Source organism: Mya arenaria, chromosome 4, assembly GCF_026914265.1.
Source record: "Mya arenaria isolate MELC-2E11 chromosome 4, ASM2691426v1".
In the NCBI taxonomy this organism is placed as follows: Eukaryota; Metazoa; Mollusca; class Bivalvia; order Myida; family Myidae; genus Mya; species Mya arenaria.
Genome location: NC_069125.1, coordinates 46,184,378 through 46,203,175, shown reverse-complemented (window position 1 = coordinate 46,203,175; position 18,798 = coordinate 46,184,378). Strand labels below are relative to the sequence as shown.

The 18,798-nt window shown below is 34.4% G+C and overlaps 2 protein-coding genes across 2 annotated transcripts; one reads left to right on the top strand and one right to left on the bottom strand.

Annotated features, from left to right (window-relative positions):
* Positions 1–234: 234 nt before the first annotated feature.
* On the bottom strand, positions 235–6,163 carry LOC128232332 (sin3 histone deacetylase corepressor complex component SDS3-like). The gene is made up of 9 exons (XM_052945829.1): positions 6,026–6,163; positions 5,022–5,088; positions 4,722–4,869; positions 3,924–3,983; positions 3,068–3,197; positions 2,211–2,309; positions 1,190–1,358; positions 805–889; positions 235–428 (listed from the first exon to the last, which is right to left on the bottom strand). Exons 1-9 carry the CDS (start codon positions 6,093–6,095, stop codon positions 333–335), a joined length of 924 nt encoding a protein of 307 aa, XP_052801789.1. The 5' UTR covers positions 6,096–6,163; the 3' UTR covers positions 235–332.
* Positions 6,164–8,687: 2,524 nt separating this feature from the next.
* Positions 8,688–14,276, top strand: LOC128230000 (derlin-2-like). The gene is made up of 6 exons (XM_052941969.1): positions 8,688–8,879; positions 11,713–11,778; positions 12,241–12,408; positions 12,810–13,005; positions 13,233–13,323; positions 13,668–14,276. Exons 1-6 carry the CDS (start codon positions 8,790–8,792, stop codon positions 13,783–13,785), a joined length of 729 nt encoding a protein of 242 aa, XP_052797929.1. The 5' UTR covers positions 8,688–8,789; the 3' UTR covers positions 13,786–14,276.
* Positions 14,277–18,798: the final 4,522 nt, after the last annotated feature.

Genomic DNA, 18,798 nt, shown 5'->3' with positions numbered 1-18,798 from the left:
CGTTAAAATGGTTTCCGAGTTACAGCCTACATTTAATGTTTTTCACGACGATAAAAATCTACTAGACGAAAGGAAACGTCATGTCAAAACGAACTTCACCACGACGACACCATTGGCAACAATAACACCGAGACTTATTCTATCTTTAAACAAGTGAGGTGCTGAGTGTACTGAGTGTTACCAAACAGTTTCAGATATGGCAGCCGGCACCTGACAAACAACGGACAATTAAAAAACAATTTTAAGACATTTATTTATAATGACACATAAAACCCACTGACTGCCTTATAATGAGAATGACGAATGTACAAATGAACAGATCCGCGCTGACGTCACGTCTGTTTACGCCGCAGGACAAACTTTCCTTTCTGGAGCTGGTTGAGGTATATCTTGATCTTGCTGCTGTCCGATGTCTTCCGAATCCACACCTTCAAGAACAGGCACATACATTTTGATTAACTCTGCATACAAACGTAACATGAGTGATAAAGTTACAATTACACCTATGGATGATGAGCGCTGGCCCTTAATTCTCAAAGGTGGCAATAAATCATTTCATATGCATGTAAATGGCAGGGTTATGCAGTCTATTTTTTCTTTGGCCTTTAATACTTTCAGCAAATTTGACCCATATGTTCAGTGAGGTTCTAACCAAATATTAATAATGCCTTACTGCATCTTTTTCAATATAAGATGATCCCTTTATTAAAGTGGAAATATTATACTATTTCATACATGCGGCATTATTTCAACAATTAATAAAGATTTTAAAACAAACAGCATGGCACTTTGTCTAGTATTCACCTCCTGAGTGCCTATGGCGGTGATGACCCCACTGAATTTCCCAGCGTCCTTACAGTCCACGAACACAGGCTGGTTACGGTGAAACCTGCAGGGTTAAAGTGAAACCATTGCCTTGTAGTTCGCAAAAGCTATTAAAGTACTCAACTGGCAGTCCTTAAATTAAGAGATATATATCATAAATTATAATTATTCTATTTGCATTTGGCAATGGTTTTAACTACTAAATGAAAATCACTCATCAGGGTAACAAAATTGTTGCAGGGTAAAGTGCATTATATTTAGCATGTATGTTTATAGCCTGTTGCAGAGAAAAAGTGTGATATATTTATCACGTATCATGTATGTTTATAACCAATCTTTGTTATTTTGTCAAAGTAAATTGTACCATCGTTTGTCGTAATAGAGACGTCCATCCTCTATTTTCACGTCTGTAATAATGTCAATGGGCCCGATAGTGGGAATGGGTTTACGGCCCAGGGGCTTTCCTCCAACCTTGTTGATGATCCGAAGGTCATCCATGATATCACCGTCATCTAGGTAAAAGTTGATCTGAGGTACACACAGTTAAGGCATCAAACTGTTACAATGAAATTAGGTAGGAATTAGATCAACCTTAAAGAAGGTCAAACCTTACCCTTGACATTCAAGAATCTGACAAGAAAACAAGAGCACAGACTTATTACATGCTTTTTGATAGATTATAGATATTTATCAGTAAAATAACACTAATATTTCACTGTTTCAAACAGTAAAAACATCAATTTCATTTTTCAATATTCGGTTTGGCATGTTTTTATAAAAAAAAGCTACCATTAACTGTCATTTTATACCCATTTTAGGCATATAAAAAAAGAAAATGTCCTTTCCCAACCTGGATAAGTAGACCCAAATATTTGGCCATGCTTGAAATCCTTATCTTGCCTACGGTCAAAGACAAAATCTCTCTAAACATGCATGTAGAAAATAAATTTAAATACATTTTTACTTTACTTTGTTTAACTGAGGTGGGAGCTTAAGCTATGTCTTCTCGTGTATGATTCATCCCAACCCTCTCTGTAAACCTTGTTTTCCCAAATCACCCTTCACCCAGGTTGGGATGAACCTCTTTTACAGGAGTGGCCATGGACTATATATATAATCTTACACGGGTGGCCATGGAAAATACCTATAATCCTCAATATCTTGAACAGCATAATCAGGGAATCCATGACGCGTGGATGCAAACATACAACTGCTATGGTTATCTTTCGTCAATATAGACAAGAAGACATAGGTGACACTCAAGCTATTATGAATTCAAAGCAACAACAACACAAACCACAACAAAAAAGCCGAAGTCATAAATATTTATAAAGATATTGACTTGTTTAAAGTCAGTGAACATAATATATGCATTGAAAGGATATCAGGTGAAGCTGGCTTTCTCCGTTTCTCAGGTATGGGAATTGGGTCATTGGGCCGTCGTCTCAACTTCCGTGTAGACATTGGTTTGGCTTCTATAACGTCTGAAAAGGATTAAACAAATGATAAAGCTGTGAATATATAGGCACATGAAATGCAATGGCTCAAAGAAGGATTATTTATAGGAATTATATGATTAAAGGAAAATAGAAATACAGGTACATGTATAAACATAATCACCTTGAAAAAGACACAATTACAATATTCCCCAAACAATGAATACATATAGAAATTACAGTGCCCACCTATGAGATTGACCTGACTGTGTTTCACTTTGATATACCTTCCTAGCAATTTAGAGAAAGGGAAATAACAGTGCCCGCCTATGAGCTTGACCTGACTGTGTTTAACCTTGATACACCTACCTAGCAATTTAGAGAAAGGGAAATAACAGTGCCCGCCTATGAGCTTGACCAGACTGTGTTTAACCTTGATACACCTACCTAGCAATTTAGAGAAAGGGAAATCACAGTGCCGCCTATGAGCTCGACCTGACTGTGTTTAACCTTCACACACCTAATGATGTAGACAGGAGGAAATTACAGTGCCCGCCATGAGATTGACCCCACTTTGTTTCACCTCGATACACATACCTTGTAATGAAGAAGCGAAAATTATAGTGCCGCCCATGAGCTTGACCCCACTGTGTTTCACATTGATACACCTTCCTAGCAATGTAGGGAAGAGGTAATTACAGTGCCCGCCCATTTCACCTTGATATGCCTACCTTATGATATATACTTGAGGAAATAACAATGTCTCCTAAGCTCAATATGACTGTGTTTCTCCTCAAAACACCTACCTAGTGATGTAGACAGGAGGAAATTACAATGCCCGCCAGTGAGCTCGAGCTGGCTGCGCTCCAACTCGATACTCCTTCTCTTCTCCTCAAGGTCGGCAATCAGGCTCTCCTTCAAGTCAACTTTCTTCTCCTGAAATAAGATTAGATAATATCAGATCATCTCTATGTTCAGTTGCAAGGTTATGAACTGGGTTATCATTTGATTTTAATTATTTAACAGCTAAAACTAACTTCGAGGGTACAATTTAAAAGAGCCTGCACATTGTAAAAAAATAGAAGCACAAGGCTATAAATCATGAAGCTGAGAATGCATTCAATTCTTCATACTTTGAAATCATAATTTATATTTTTGGCTAATAAGTTAATGAAACAATTCTATTCAGCGACACAGGGGAACAACAATTTTTTGAGTGAGAGTAATTTGCCTTGCTTGTCATTGCTAATTTTAATCTATCAAGGGACATAACTTAACCGTCAATAAAGCTAAAGTTATGGGCATTACTACACATGTGCATCTAGTATTTTGCAACATGTGCACTAAGTTTCTTTTTAATATTCATAATTTTTAACATTTTTGGGTTATGGCTAGTTTTTGCATAAAGAAAACGCCCTGGGCAACATACTGTAAAAACAGTAAAATCAAAGACAATAAATCATAAAGCTGAAACGCTTCATAGCCTGAAGTCATAATTTATGTTGTATATACTATAAAACAAGGCTATCACAACAGCCAAACCTTTTGCTTCTTTGAAAAAACAACAACAGAAAGGCTCATGCTTATTTCATGTTTTTATAATCAACAAGACTTTGAACACCAATGTATTTGTAGCCTTTCTAATTTAAAACCATTACCAACCTCTAAATCCTTAGTTGACAATTTCTTCTCTTTTTTGAATTCTCTTTCTATAATCTCCAACTGAAAATTATGAATGGTAATGCAGTACAGAGATACGCATGCATCTATATAAGAGACAAAAATAACACATTTTATCGGGCTGTAAAGAAGTTAAATATGATAAGTTTTACAGCAAAAGTTAGCAAGTGTTTATTTGAATGAATATTTGGTTTAAACTTTTAAACATGTATAGTTTGTATGTATTTATAATCACCATAAGATTTGATAAAAACTATAATAAAAGTACACATGCTGGTCTCCATGAGAACAGACGGTTGCAGCCGTCAAAACTAACACAAGCCAATAAGGCCTGCACTGGTAAAATGTCATGATAATTTTTTTAAAGCCAAGCCATAGTATAAGTATTCATGTTCATGCAAAAGTATTTTTCCATGACTTGGGTTGCTATGAAAAAAAAAGACAGCATTCAGCACCCTTCATAACTCTTATGCTAAATACCTTTTTACATTGCATGTGATCACAATTGTTCTATTCAAAATTGTTCCACTCTAAATTATTTTTGTCCGACAGTATAGATGGCTAATATCAAAGACTTGATGCCATAGACTCACCCAGCATAAAACCATTGTAGCTTACTCTAGAAATATACCTAGGTTTTACATTGCTAGTTATCAGTAGGTTATTATTATTATACATTGTATTATTCCTAAGTCAGTGAAAAGTTTGTGTACATCATATTCATAACTGTATGAGTCCTAAAATGAAGTCTAGTACTGATGATTTAGATCTGCCAAGTACCTCATATTCCTTGAAGACCTCCATGTACTTGAGCCTTTCTCTGTACTGCTGGTCAATCTTCTTGTTGCGCTTGAGGAACTCGGGCAGTGTCCCCTCCTCAAGCTGCTTTAACTGTTTCTTCAGGAACGCCAGCTTGTCCTGGTACATTCTACAAAAGATCAATTATTTGAGTTATCTATTTCACTGTATTCTAACGTTATTTTCTTCTTTTTTATATCCTATAGACATTAATTATCAAGGAAGTACATCTAATACTAACTTATTTATATGTAACTGATATTTATTTTTAAAGGTGCATACTGTTCCTTGATTTCTGTATACTGAGTTTCTTGCTTAGCCACATCAGTCTCACTTGCATCTTCTGTGTCTGTAATCAGAAGTTTAAAGCAAGTTGAATTCATAGGAAAAATCAAACAATTGTGTGATCAACTTCATGTGGATATGGTGCTATATTTGGCTATGAGCAGGTCAAAAAACTACATATACCATAAATATCCTATTAAAAGTGCCAGGCACAGTCTTTGGGGGGAAACTGCACCCTAATTAAGAACTATTCTCCCCCATTTAGCAAACATTTTAAAATCCACTTAATTAGATCATCAGTCATGTATACATTAAAACATATGAAATACTGACAACGCTTGTCACAATTACCAATCACCTATGTAAATAATCAAGAGTTGTGTAAAATATTAAAAAAATAATATGTAAAAAAATACAAACAATAGTGGATCATTTGTTTATTTTGTGCATCATAAAGTACAAGCACACATTTCTTATAATTCTCAGACCAAGAGATCAACCTATCGACCAAATCACTCAGTACAGTAACATGTAGCTTGACTGGTAACTGTGGTCAAAAGTAGCACAAGCCAACAAGCCCTATACCACTGACGGCAGCTGCGTTGACATGACCCACTTTATGGCCACACCACCTTTTTAATAAAAATCAGTCTTACGTTTTTTCAGAACCAAAATTATTTTAGGGAGTGATGGTTATGTTCCAAATAATTTTAGTCTTGAAAAAACATTTTTGACTAATTTTTCGATTTATTTCAAGAGGGGGTGGGGGGGATAGAGTGGGTCGTGTCAACGCAACTGACACTTGTGCCAAACCCTAGAAAAATGCTTACTGTGCTTGAAATTATTCTGGATTTTATATACCAGGTCTGATATAAAATACCGATGCCAAGCGCTAGAGTAATAATTCGGTCTGATGTATTAAAACAGTTCCGGTCAAGTAAGAATTTGCATTTGATTCGTGCTTGATCCTTATACAAATTTAAAAGTTGTTTATAACATACCCTCATCAGAAAGTTCTTTATCTGTAAAATCATTACTGTCCAAGTCGTCAAAATCTGGCTCGTGCAACATTTTTAAATAATAATTACAACTTTATGCCAAATATTGTTTACTTCCGTGTTTTGAAAATATATTTTCTGTAAAAGTAGCAAAAATGTTAAAACAGACAACAATTATTTTCATTATTGTCTTAGTAATATTACTCATTACGTGCCATTGCACAAACATTTCGTTAAGGGTGTAAAGAAATGACCTTTTATATATGCTTAACATAAAAAGCTACTGATCCTGATAATATTTAAAATGTATTACTAAAAAACCAAACAACTGGCTCCAGGAATATCAGTGCTCGCAATCTTTGCAAGATGCAAGAAAACTTATTTCACGTCGGATAAACATAAATTACTACTACAATAGCTCGCGAATGCAAATAAAAAAAAACATATCAATAATGCAACACAGAACCTAGAAGATAATAAATCCATTCAAGTAAGATTTAAAGTTAAATAGAATTAGAAGGCTCACGTATACTAGTGGCTATGTACATTTTTGACATAGTGGCATATGTGCAGGTCGTCGTGGATATTGAAACATCTCCGAAGCCACTGTTAGCTCTGGGATTCCCCAATGCACGGTCGTCGGACCCCTATTATTCCTGTGGCACAAATAATTTGCCACTGTCAGTTACACCACACGTACGCCTCTATGCGGACGATTGCCTACTATACAGGAAATATAGCTGCCTGATCGAGGGACTTTGAAATAGTACAAAAAGACTTTAAATAACTTTAAGGTGGAACCAACTGGAAGATAGTTTTGTCCAGGCAACACAGTCGATGGCTTCAAGATTGCCCTCCAATTTTACTAGCGCCGTCTCCCGGTGTGCAAATTAAGCCTGGAAAGGTCCTACACCGTAAATAGATACAGATACAGAAATTTATTGTCATGATTATGAGCTATAAAACTATGTAGATATCTCTTCTCTGCTATGAATAAGATCACATATAAGGTTTTAAAGGGACTATACTCCTTATGATAAAACATGCAGCGAAAAAAAAAAGAAAATTGTCGAAAACTGACATAAACTTGGTATCGATGTGTACAATGTATTGGAATTAAACGGAAGTACCACATAGTTTACAATTAAATCATTTTTCGTATTTTTCCATTAAAAAATATTACTAGGTATGTCTACCTAGTAGAATTCATTCCTTATGCGTGATTGGCTAGTCGATCGATGTTATCACGTGATATCACCATGTTAGGTATATAGCTTAAATATTCCTGCAGTGAAACGTAAGCCTCCGTAGCTCAGTGGATACAGCACTGGAAAGCAATTTTGGCGACACCGGTTCGAACCCGGTCTCCGACTCGATTTTTTTTTACATTTTGGTATGTTTTTTTTACAATTATGATATCAAAGAGTAAAACATTTCATTAAATAATTGTCCTGAGATTCGTTACAGAACAAAAACTTTTTTTGGTGCCAATCTGGTGTAAGTCCCTTTAACAACTTCGTGTGCAGTAATATTTTTTTCATAGAAATGTATTCAGTTTTTTATAAGGTGTATGAAGATTAGCGGAAAGTTTTTAAAACAAAACATTTCCGAATAAATCTTAGTTTGCATCTATCTGAGTGCATGAATGTCTAAACACTCGCAATTCATCTATTATTTGTGATTTTTGAAACGAGATGTTAACAAAAAATACTCATAGGGCAACACATAACTATTGAGTAAAGATATAATAAAAAAACGAAATGCATATACACATATATATTATAGATCATACTGCACAGTAAAGTCAAATGTGTTATAATGAGTGAAGTGAAAATGATTATAATTGTATGTTGTATGAATGAAATTTGATGTTTGTGTTTAAATAGTGGTATAGACACTCTATTTAAGATGCTAGCACACAGAATTGTGAAAAATTTCATTTATAAATAAAATGTTAGATATTTTAATTTTTGTTTGCACCTATGTTATATCATATCCATCGTTATCGATTTCTTTATATCATGGAACCAGACATGTATTGTCAGAATAGCTTTTAGGGTTCATAGAAGACGGAAAACTGCAATATATAATGTATTATATGTATTGTTATCATATGTTTATCAAGCGATATTAATATAATACATAAATAATGATATTCTGTCGACGGCAATACAATTTCATTTAAAGTCATAAACGGTTCAATACAGATGATAAATGATAAAATTGTAAAACAATAAATGATGAAATTGTAGAATAAATTATAATAACGTAACTGCAATATATGTTATCGTCTTATAAAGCAATTGTCAAACGAATAATGACAGAGTTTTTACGCATGACCAACTCAAAACAGTTAAGGTGTATAGGTACTGTTATTTGATAAACTTGCATACAAATATTGGTTATACAGTATACTGAGATGATATTGTTAGAGGTATAAACTATATGGATATTTATAAAACTCAGTTAAAGATTAAATGTTTATTTCAATAATAACAATACTGTACACGTAATTTCAATGAGGACATAAAATGACACTGCGACGCAGGAAAAGTTAACGTAATGGTAAACAGAGATATAATAGAACTACAGTAGCTTATTTGTGGGTCGTACACCTTATTTACCAAATGAAAGTGTTGACTATCTCAAATTCATTCCGCATGCGCAGAACAGTACGTGGCATTAAAAACTTCCGGTAATGAGACTGTAAACAAACACAATTTTAATTTTCGAGTATTCGTCTCATCTCGCTTTCACCGTAATCAAAATGGCACAGTCATTTCAACAAGAGTACATGCAGATGCCACCAATGACCCGGACATACACGACAGCGTGTGTCTTGACAACATTGGCAGTGGTTCGTTGTTTTATACATTTATTTTTTAATTTTGTTAACTTTAAGTTTAACACCTTCAGTAACCTTGTAATTTAGTCCAAATAATTGTACGTTGAAGGATTTTTTTTAGATTTTTGATATGGCAAATCCTTCACGTACAAATTGTTTAGTATCAAAAGTGGGTAGTTGTTCCGATCAGGATTCCGGGTTAAAGCATATAGCGTCTCTAAAATATCATAAAAACAAGAAATATTACCAGATAATGTTATTTTATATTAGTTCTGTACACAAATAATAAATATCCAACTAATAATTATGAGTTTGACGGCTTTTCTTCATTTCATTCTGTCAACACATAACGATATGAAGGGCACCTGCAAGGCTTTAGGGCACGGTTTTAAATCGCTTGGAACATTTCGGCCATGGCCGAGTTGTTACGATTGTATAACAAGGTCTATCTCGAAAGCTTTGTCGGAGGAGGCCATGTTATTACGATTGTATCGAGTTGTTCCCCTTCGCATAATTGTTGTCTGTGTCAGTCAATTTTCGTTTTATTGGAAAGGTAAACAACTTGTTTTAATGCATTAAATGCTTGTTTAGTGCAAAATAACATTTCACGTACATGGTAAAATATGAATATAACTCTTTATGATCAATGTCGACCATAAAATACTTCACTTAAAACAATTTCAATATTTTTTAAACACCCCCGTTTTTTGCACATTCCCGTTTAGACGTTAGGGATTGGAAGAATCCTGTATAACACGTCTATTATTTTAGACTACCTTGTAATTAAGAAATAATTAATGTAATGATGATGAACTTCATCATTTTAATTGCATTCCTTAGGCCTGTGCTTGCATGTGGAAATGCTCCTGATTCCAAGTACCTTATTAGTCCTAATAAATGCACTGCTTTTGTCAATTAACAGGCCATCCCATTTTGCAGAGCTCCAATTACTTTATACTTATTGACTTACAAAACCATCTCTGACACTCGTCAATAGTTTCTACCGTGCTTATTCTTTTATAACCTATAACATGTATGTTAATAAAAAAATTGACATGTCTAATTCCAGCAATTGATACTAAATATCAAATAACAACTATTTGAATCTCAGTAATTTATTGCAATACTGGTAGAGAAGCAGTTTCCTACGGAAAGCAGTTTCCTACAAATTGCTTTTTCGCGTACTTTCTTTAGATGTTCATAAAAAAGGTACTGTAATTCTACTATATGGTAACTAGGCAATCAAAAGTAACTTTCAATATTATTTAATGTTTAATGTGTATTTTTCATTTTGTACACAAACTTGCACGTGGGGGATCGGGACGCGCACCGTATTGCGCATGCGTGTGAACTTAATTTGCATATCTATGAATAGCTACAAGGTTTTCCTAAATTGACTTATACAAGCGATGATCATTCGGTACATATTTGTAAACACTGGTGTCATGCTTGGTTTGCACCCAGATCCACTTAAATGTTTTCATACACAAGTTTCTATCAGAAATGATTAAAAGAATCATTGATATTCAGTGTCTGCCTGATTTCGAGTATGAATTGACTGTCATAAATTTAATGGTTAAATTTTTTCGTAAATGCTGATTTTTTTTTTTTCTCTTATTACAGCCTTATATTTAGTATATTTAATAAACAGATGATAAAAACACACAAAAGGCACCTTAAATCTGCCCCGCATTCGATTTGTCAGAAACTGCTTCTCATCACAAGCTAATCAGAACAGTGTAAGTACCCTCTTTGCGCCCCTATTAGATACACTATATGTGACGTCACACGTGTGAAAAATATATCGACAATAGCAGCTTGAGCTGTAGTTATCTAAAATGTGAACAATTTTAGTAGGTATTTAAACACATATAAATAATTCAATAAAAACATATAAAAACTGTCGGAAACTGCTTCTCAACCAGTACAATAAGAAAAAAAGAAAATAAGCAAATACCTTAAAAATGACTTTCTCCTTACTAATAAATAAATGAACTTTACATAATTTTATAGTTTGAATTGCTCACACCAGAAACCAAATTATTCTTGGTCAAAAAGTAGGAAAAGTACTATCATAGGTTATGCACCAGTCAATTGTAACCACGGCCCCCCCAGGTCCGGGGGTATACCGGGGATAGCTGGGGAAATGGGCCGTGTTTTTACCTTCCAGCTGGCCCCGCAGTGCCGGGTGAATGCGGTGTGTTGTCTTCCCACCAGATATAGCGGGGAATGGGCCTTTCCTAGAGTCCCTTGGGTGCGGGGTCATTTGGCGGGGGTCTCACGAGCAGTTCGTCCCCGCAGGGCGGGGACTTTGCCCGGGCTTGGGGGGCCGTGGTTACAATTGACTGGTCCATTAAACACTCGTGAAAACATGTAATCATTGGTTACTTAAAAAAAAGAATGAATCACTAATGAGAAAAGCATCAAAACTTGTTTGGGAAATCAGTAATTCCAAAGTAATCACTTGACTGGTCAGTGGTCAAGTAAAAGACACCATGAAATAAAAGTAAATCATAAACATGACCACCATAATCTCTCTATATATCAAATGTGTAGGATTATTCATGAAAAGTCATGAATTAACATAATTCCTCTAAAAGTAGCATTTAATTAAAAATTAATTTTATTGAAGATAAATAAAAACATGATTTTAAGTTGATTTTAATTGACATATTATTCCATATTACATTAATACCAGTGATCTTGTTCTAGAGGTTGAAGCCTGCAGTGAGCACACTTTTCTCAAAGGTTTACTATAATATCTTGGAAGCAGAGCAGAACCATAACACAATCTATGTGGGGTAAAATAATAAAATAATTACACCTCTTTTATATATCTTTTCAGCAACTGGACTTTGTAACACCGTTCCAAATCTACTTCAACCAAGAGCTAATTTTCAAGCGTTTCCAGGTACATTTGTGATACTTATTTTTTATACAACCTTGTATACATTCATGTTCCTCTTGTATTTTTGTCTATGATGGCTACATGTACAGTATGTCAAGTATAAAATTTTAAGTATAATAGTTGTAATCTTTAGTTAACGTTATTTAGTAATTTATTTTTAGTTGGTCTGTCTTTCGAAAGAAAAATGTCTAGGTATTTTCATAGCCTTTGTGTCTTTGAAAGCAACGTTGGCAATCACAACTTTGGCCATTAATCTAAAACCTTTATAAAGATGCAAATGAAACTTGATACACACTATTGTGGGAGACATGCACATGCTTATCCAGGCCCATAACTCTGACTTGTAACAGTTGTCGAATTTTGTCCTTAGGCTGGCGGGAGAAACATATGATTGTTTGTATTCACTCTGCAGTGCTGTTGTTTGAAGCCTTGAGTTGAACTGCAACATTACTTTTTGTATTTCAGTTATGGAGGCTGGTAACAAATTTCCTGTACTTTGGACCAATCGGCTTCAACTTTCTCTTCAACCTAATCTTCACGTACAGATACTGCAGGATGCTGGAGGAAGGGTCTTTCAGAGGGAAAACAGCTGATTTCTTCTTCATGTTTCTCTTTGGAGGAGTGGTTATGACTGTATCCTTTGTTATGTGCCAGGGGTACACATACATTTGTATTTTCAAAGAAGTTTCAGATATTTAAATACAATTATTTATTTAAAATAAGCTTAAGCTTCACACAAATGAAAGAAGGCTTAACCTGCACTTGATAGATCTATTGAATGTATATCAAATCTTTAAAGATAAAAACAGTTTAAAAGATTTCATCATTTTAAGAATGATCAGTTATGGTTTAGGATTGATATCTGTTTATTACCCTACACAGGTATCTGTTCTTTTTGTTCAAAATATATATGTGTTAATCTGATAAATTATTATTCATTTTTATTTTTATTAAGGCAAGAGAAAAAGTCAATAACCACTAGATGTATTGATCATATTTCAATTGATAGTATTTTCCTTAACCTTTGTTGTCAGATAGTAGCCTTGTTTGTGAATCTCGTATTTCTGGGCAGTGCATTTACTATAATGCTAGTGTATGTGTGGAGTCGCAGAAATCCGTATGTGAGAATGAACTTCTTTGGCCTCATGAACTTCCAGGCCCCATATCTACCCTGGGTGCTGCTCGCATTTTCATTACTGCTTGGAAACTCTGTTATAGTAGACTTAATGGGTAAGTTCTGAACAGGTCAATTGTAACTGTCTGAGTCTTGTTGAAATTGTAATTATAATAATCTTCACATTCTTTCACAGATGTTACATGAAGCATCAATATGGGATTTGGAATTTTGAGAAAGCCTTAGCCAGATATTATCTTGAAATATTATTAATATACTGCTACATACTAAGTCACTCCTAGACTCTATCAATAGATATTGTACGATTTTTCCTCTATTTCAGGGATAGCCGTTGGTCATGTATACTACTTTCTGGAAGATGTATTCCCCCAACAGCCCGGTGGATTAAGAATATTGAAAACTCCAAGATTTTTGTGAGTCTTAATGTTGCCATCATGGTGTATTATGTTTGCTTATGCATGTTTTTGTAGTACTGTACATTTAAAAAATACTTTCAAATATTTATTATTAAGAACAAGCTTATGTAATGGCTGATAAGGTTCAATTACCCCTATCTGCATTTCTTTTCTGGCTTGGGTTATGTTGTACTCCCGAGTTTAAACTTAAAAAGTATAACTTACAAAACTGTACAGTGAATGGTGTGTAAATGGTGTTACAACATAATGTTTAAACAGAAAATAAAAGTAAAGCAACCTGTTTTTGTTGAAGTATGTTTGTAAAATTTGTGGTACAAATAATTATGTTTGTATCATTTCAGAACATACATATTTGACCGTCAAGATGACCCTAACTACAACCCCCTGCCTGAGGAGCGCCCTGGTGGATTTAACTGGGGGGAAGGGCAGGTGGCCGGGGAACAGCCCCACCAGGATTGAGGCCCCTATGGGCGGGAACATGGGTGGGGTTGTTGATTCGGGATCGCTGCAATCTGCCATCCTGTGACAATGTTACAAACTGCCAGAATTGATTTCAGAATTGAATGGGAAAAAAAGATGAAATAATGACTGATGAATGTTCATTGCAATGCAATAAACAAGAAGAATGGTTTCTACTGCTTGTGATATGCTAATGGGGGGAGGGGCATTGAGCTGTGATCCAACAATTATCATTGCTACAGAATGCCAAGGGTGTTTATAATTAGGTGATGGTTTTTTAGTTTCAAAACTTACATTCTCAACGGGTTTGGAATTGTGGCAACTTTTGATGTATACAAATAATAGGATGATCTGATACATTCATTCGAGCAAAGGAAATATAGTAATTCATAGAGCTGAGTATCATTATGTACATGTATGTGTGCTTGCATTTGTATTTATATCTTGTGAAATTATTTTGATTTTGTTAATATAAAGCAACAAGAAAGCTATTAGTTGGTTCAAATATTTTAAGGAGATTATTAAGTGTTATCATTATTGTGCTGCCTGAAATAATATTTTCAAATTAATACAGCAGTTTATGAAGAATGTTAAGATATTGAATGCCCATTGTTGGAAAATATTATTACCAGGTTTTCTCAGTGAAACCAGGTTAATAGAATGGGGTACATTGTTGTTTGTGCAGGTGGCGTCAAGTTTCCTATGAAACTGGATAACTTCAGTTACCATTGATATATTGTGACCAAGCTTGGTTTATGTATATATATTATAAAGCTACCATAAAAGAAAAAGAGTATATAGGAAATGTGGAGACCTTCCATGAGAGTGCATTTGGGGCCCCTAGCATCAATGTCACTGTTTCCAAGAACAATAGATGAAACTGAATATTTTAAGTAACAGTTCATTTAATATTACAATGCCTTTTAAGTGTTCGTAAAATAGAAAAATATTTTCTACTGATTTATATTTTAAGAAATGTACATTTTAACCAATCTAGGGCTATAGAAATGTTATATTAACCTAAATATGCATACTGCATACAGGACTTTACCACCTATAGGCGGGTACGGGTAGTGTTTAAAAATCGGACCCTGTTTGCTATCGATAATGGAATCGACCAAACATTTCGATTTACTATCGGATAATCATCGAATTAAGTTCATAATATTAGTAAGGAATACATACTGTATACATAGTATCTTCATGATCATTTAAATGCTTAAACCTGGAATCAGTATGTGATGCTTTTTTCTTGCATACCGGACGTGTGTTTCCGGTCATGTGACCAGTGCTGGAAAAACCCATCTTACATACCCCATGTAAGATGAGTCACGCGTAACAACGCGCCACTTCTTATTTCATTTATTGTATGGTTTATGAAAAAAATAATTATGCCTTTTCAATAAAGCGCTATCAGATATATATGTTTGCAAGACTTTTAATTAAAATTGAAAATAAATAATCGTAAAAAAACGCTATTTTTAGTAACTGCGCTGTATGACGTCAGTAAACAACGTCGCACACGCTTTTTGGTGTTATTGTACAAAAGTTCGTTTTCAACATCATTTTTTCCACAAATTGATTAATTTAGATATGCAAGAAAAAATATCAATCATGTTTTCCAGTCCGGATCGAAAAATCCGACCCTCGGGCACGCTGCGTGGCCGGTAACTCGGCAAGCCTCGTTACCGGCTTGCGCAAGTGCCCTCGGGTCGGATTTTTCTATCCATACCGGAAACACATGATGGATACTTATATTGCAACAGTAAGTAAATTTCCATAACCTTTTTCTGTCTTTAATAACTTAACGAAAAAACATAACAACACAACATATACTTAATAATTGCACATGAATTGCAAAATAATGTACACCGCACCAAGTAAGTTATCTTAGCATTTTATCCATGTCGAAGCATATTTAATATTTGTGAACCAGCTTAACATTCAATAACCCGTTATATTGAACATTTTATAAGACTATCTTATTTTCATTAAACTTTCACAAAAAAAGTAAATTAGCTACCTACAAACTGCATGCTGTGATCCACGGTATTTGCAGGTAAGACCGGACCAACTACACCATAGAGACAGGTAATTGAAGGTTTATGAAATATATAAACAATTAAAAAAAATGTAATTTTGGGAGAGTTTGTAAGTTTTTAAGCATTTGTGTAAGAGGAAAATAAACTTGAGAATTTACCGTAAAGTAAAATTGACATTTACTCGACTGACCACTAAACAAACACAATATGTAGTAACCGGAAGAAACATTAGCGACATCGATTTTGGACATCCGCTATCGACTGTAGCTGACAGAGCATTGTCAGCGACGATTTATCGATTGTACTCGATAATCGTTTCGTCACTAGGTACGGGACACAGACGGAAGTTATCTGTCAGTCATTGAAAACCTGCCACAATATTGCAGTGCTTTTTGTTCAGATGATCACAGTACGACGACCCACCACGAGTGTGGACTGTACCTATTTGGAAGAAGAACTTGGTAGTCATGTTTACAACTGCCAAAACACAAGTTGGTTGTAAATCTCATTTATTTGGCTTAAATATTATGTTATGATTCTTGATCTATTTTTGTGTAAGGCTTTAAGCAATTGGCTGATTTTTAAGAAATCACCATTTGGTGGTCTGCTTGCAAAGTTGTTCATAGAATTGTACATGCTGAACTCTTATTTTTGCAATATCAGAAAATATTCAGGTAACAATGAAAGTCTTAACTTTATTGAGGTATGAGCATGAATTGAGAGATATATGATATTCTGCCTGAAGTACAAGTACAATTGTGGAAGCAAATTGGCTTACTTTAACCAAACATTTCATGAATTACTCTTCCTTGGTCTCCTTGCAATTTTGTCAAAGAAATAAATTCTATGCAGAACTTAAATTGAAAAATAGTTTTATTTCGTCTGTTTTGTGGTGTCATTGTCAGCATGCAATCATGCTCACCTTGACTGTAACTGAAAATGTTTCCAAAAATTCAAAAGAAACATGTACTGACAAATCATGAATTCATTTTTTTTATCAGACCAGCACTTTATACCAATTTGCGTAAATTATTGATTTTCCGTTCTGTTGTCATGGCAATCTGAGTTATTCAGGGATTTAATGTTTTAAAACAACGTCAAAGTGGTCCACACAAGGATTGTTTCTGTGAGGTCTGTATAAAATTGGCCAAGCAATTTTGGAGAACTTTCTGTAGCAATTGATGACAACAATGGACAGACAAAAAATTATAATTTGCCATTATTAAATGAGCTAAAAAGGCCACAAATTTAGAAATAGTTTCTTAGAAGCTTATTGACTGACATACAAGACTGTGATTACTAAGCTCACATGGCATTGGATAAAAACCTAGTGAAATAAATGTGCAGGCACCAAGGAGTTGCAATTCAAGATTTAATTCAGACAGGTTATTTGATAACATATATGACAGTCGATGATAAGATGTTCACAACAGGCTAATGGAAATGACATGCAAATTAAAAAAAACAAGAGCTGTCACAGAGACAGCGCTCGACTATTCCGCCGCTTTTCAGTGTAAGGATTGAAAAGTTTTGGCGGAACATGCATGGATCACTGTTAGATTAGATTTCAATGCAATACATGATGTGCCGAGATATTAACATAAATGTTGTAACATGCAAAATTTTAACCAGAATTTTTAAATCTAATACTAAAGGGCCATTATTTGCAAAATACAGTTATCTAACTTGGTTATTCAATTAGGTTGGGTGGTTGAATACCATTGTAAAAAGTATCATCAAGTAGTTGCTGAGATATTGACCTATGTGTGCTAACATGCAAGAACTTAACCAGAATTTATAAGTCAAATAATAAAGGCCCATAATTTGCATCAAAGTGTTATCTTACTTCATTAATTTAGTAGGTTAGATAGTTTGGAATACATATCTATAGTTTCAATGCAATACATGATGTAGCTGAGATATTGACTTAAATGTTGTTAGATGCAAAATCTTAACCAGAATTTCTAAGTCGAATAATAAAGGGCAATTATTTTGCATTAAATGCAAAATTGAGTTATCTAACTTGGTTAATTAAGTAGGTTGGATGGTTAAGTACCATTGTATTAAGTCTCAATGCAATACCTTAAGTAGTTGCTGAGATATTAACCTATGTGTGCTTACACGCAAAACCTTAAAACAGAATTTCCGAGTCAAATGATAAAGGGCAATTATTTGCATTAAATGCAAACTAGAGTTATCTAACTTGGTTAATTAAGTAGGTTGGATGGTTGAGTACTATTGTATCAAGTCTCAATGCGATACCTCAAGAAGTTGCTGAGATATTAACCTATGTGTGCTTGCATGCAAAACCTTAACCAGAATTTCTAAGTCAAATAATAAAGGCCTATTATTTGCATTAAATGCAAACTAGAGTTATCTTACTTGGTTAATTAAGTAGGTTGGATGGTTGAGTACCATTGTATAAAGTCTCAATGCAATACCTCAAGTAGTTGCTGAGATATTAACCTATGTCTGCTTGCACGCAAAACCTTAACCAAGGTGTGACACCAACGCCGACGCTTGGGTGAGTAGTATAGCTCTCCTTATTCTTCGAATAGTCGAGCTAAAAATCCTGGAAGAAACTTGGAGAAGACATTGCCTGCTGAGTATTTTGAAAAACTTATTGCAAAAACCATTGGGTGTGTAAAAATGAAAATATATACTTATTTTTCGTTTTTTAGGTGGAGTTAGTTGTGTGTTTACTAATGATTTCAGTTTCGTTATCAAAATCAAGACTGCGATTTTATTTCATTCAAACACACAATTTTATTCAAACACACAAAGGATCATGAACATTTCTATAGGTTGTCACTAAAATATCTTTTAATTAGTTACACAGTTCTTTGGGTAATCTGTTTAACACAATTACCTATTAAGTTTTTATATTGGAAAATGCTTTTAAAACTCAGTCTTGGGATCGTTTTAAAGTGTGGGTCATGGAGTGGGGGAATGGTAAATGCAGAAGTCTCAA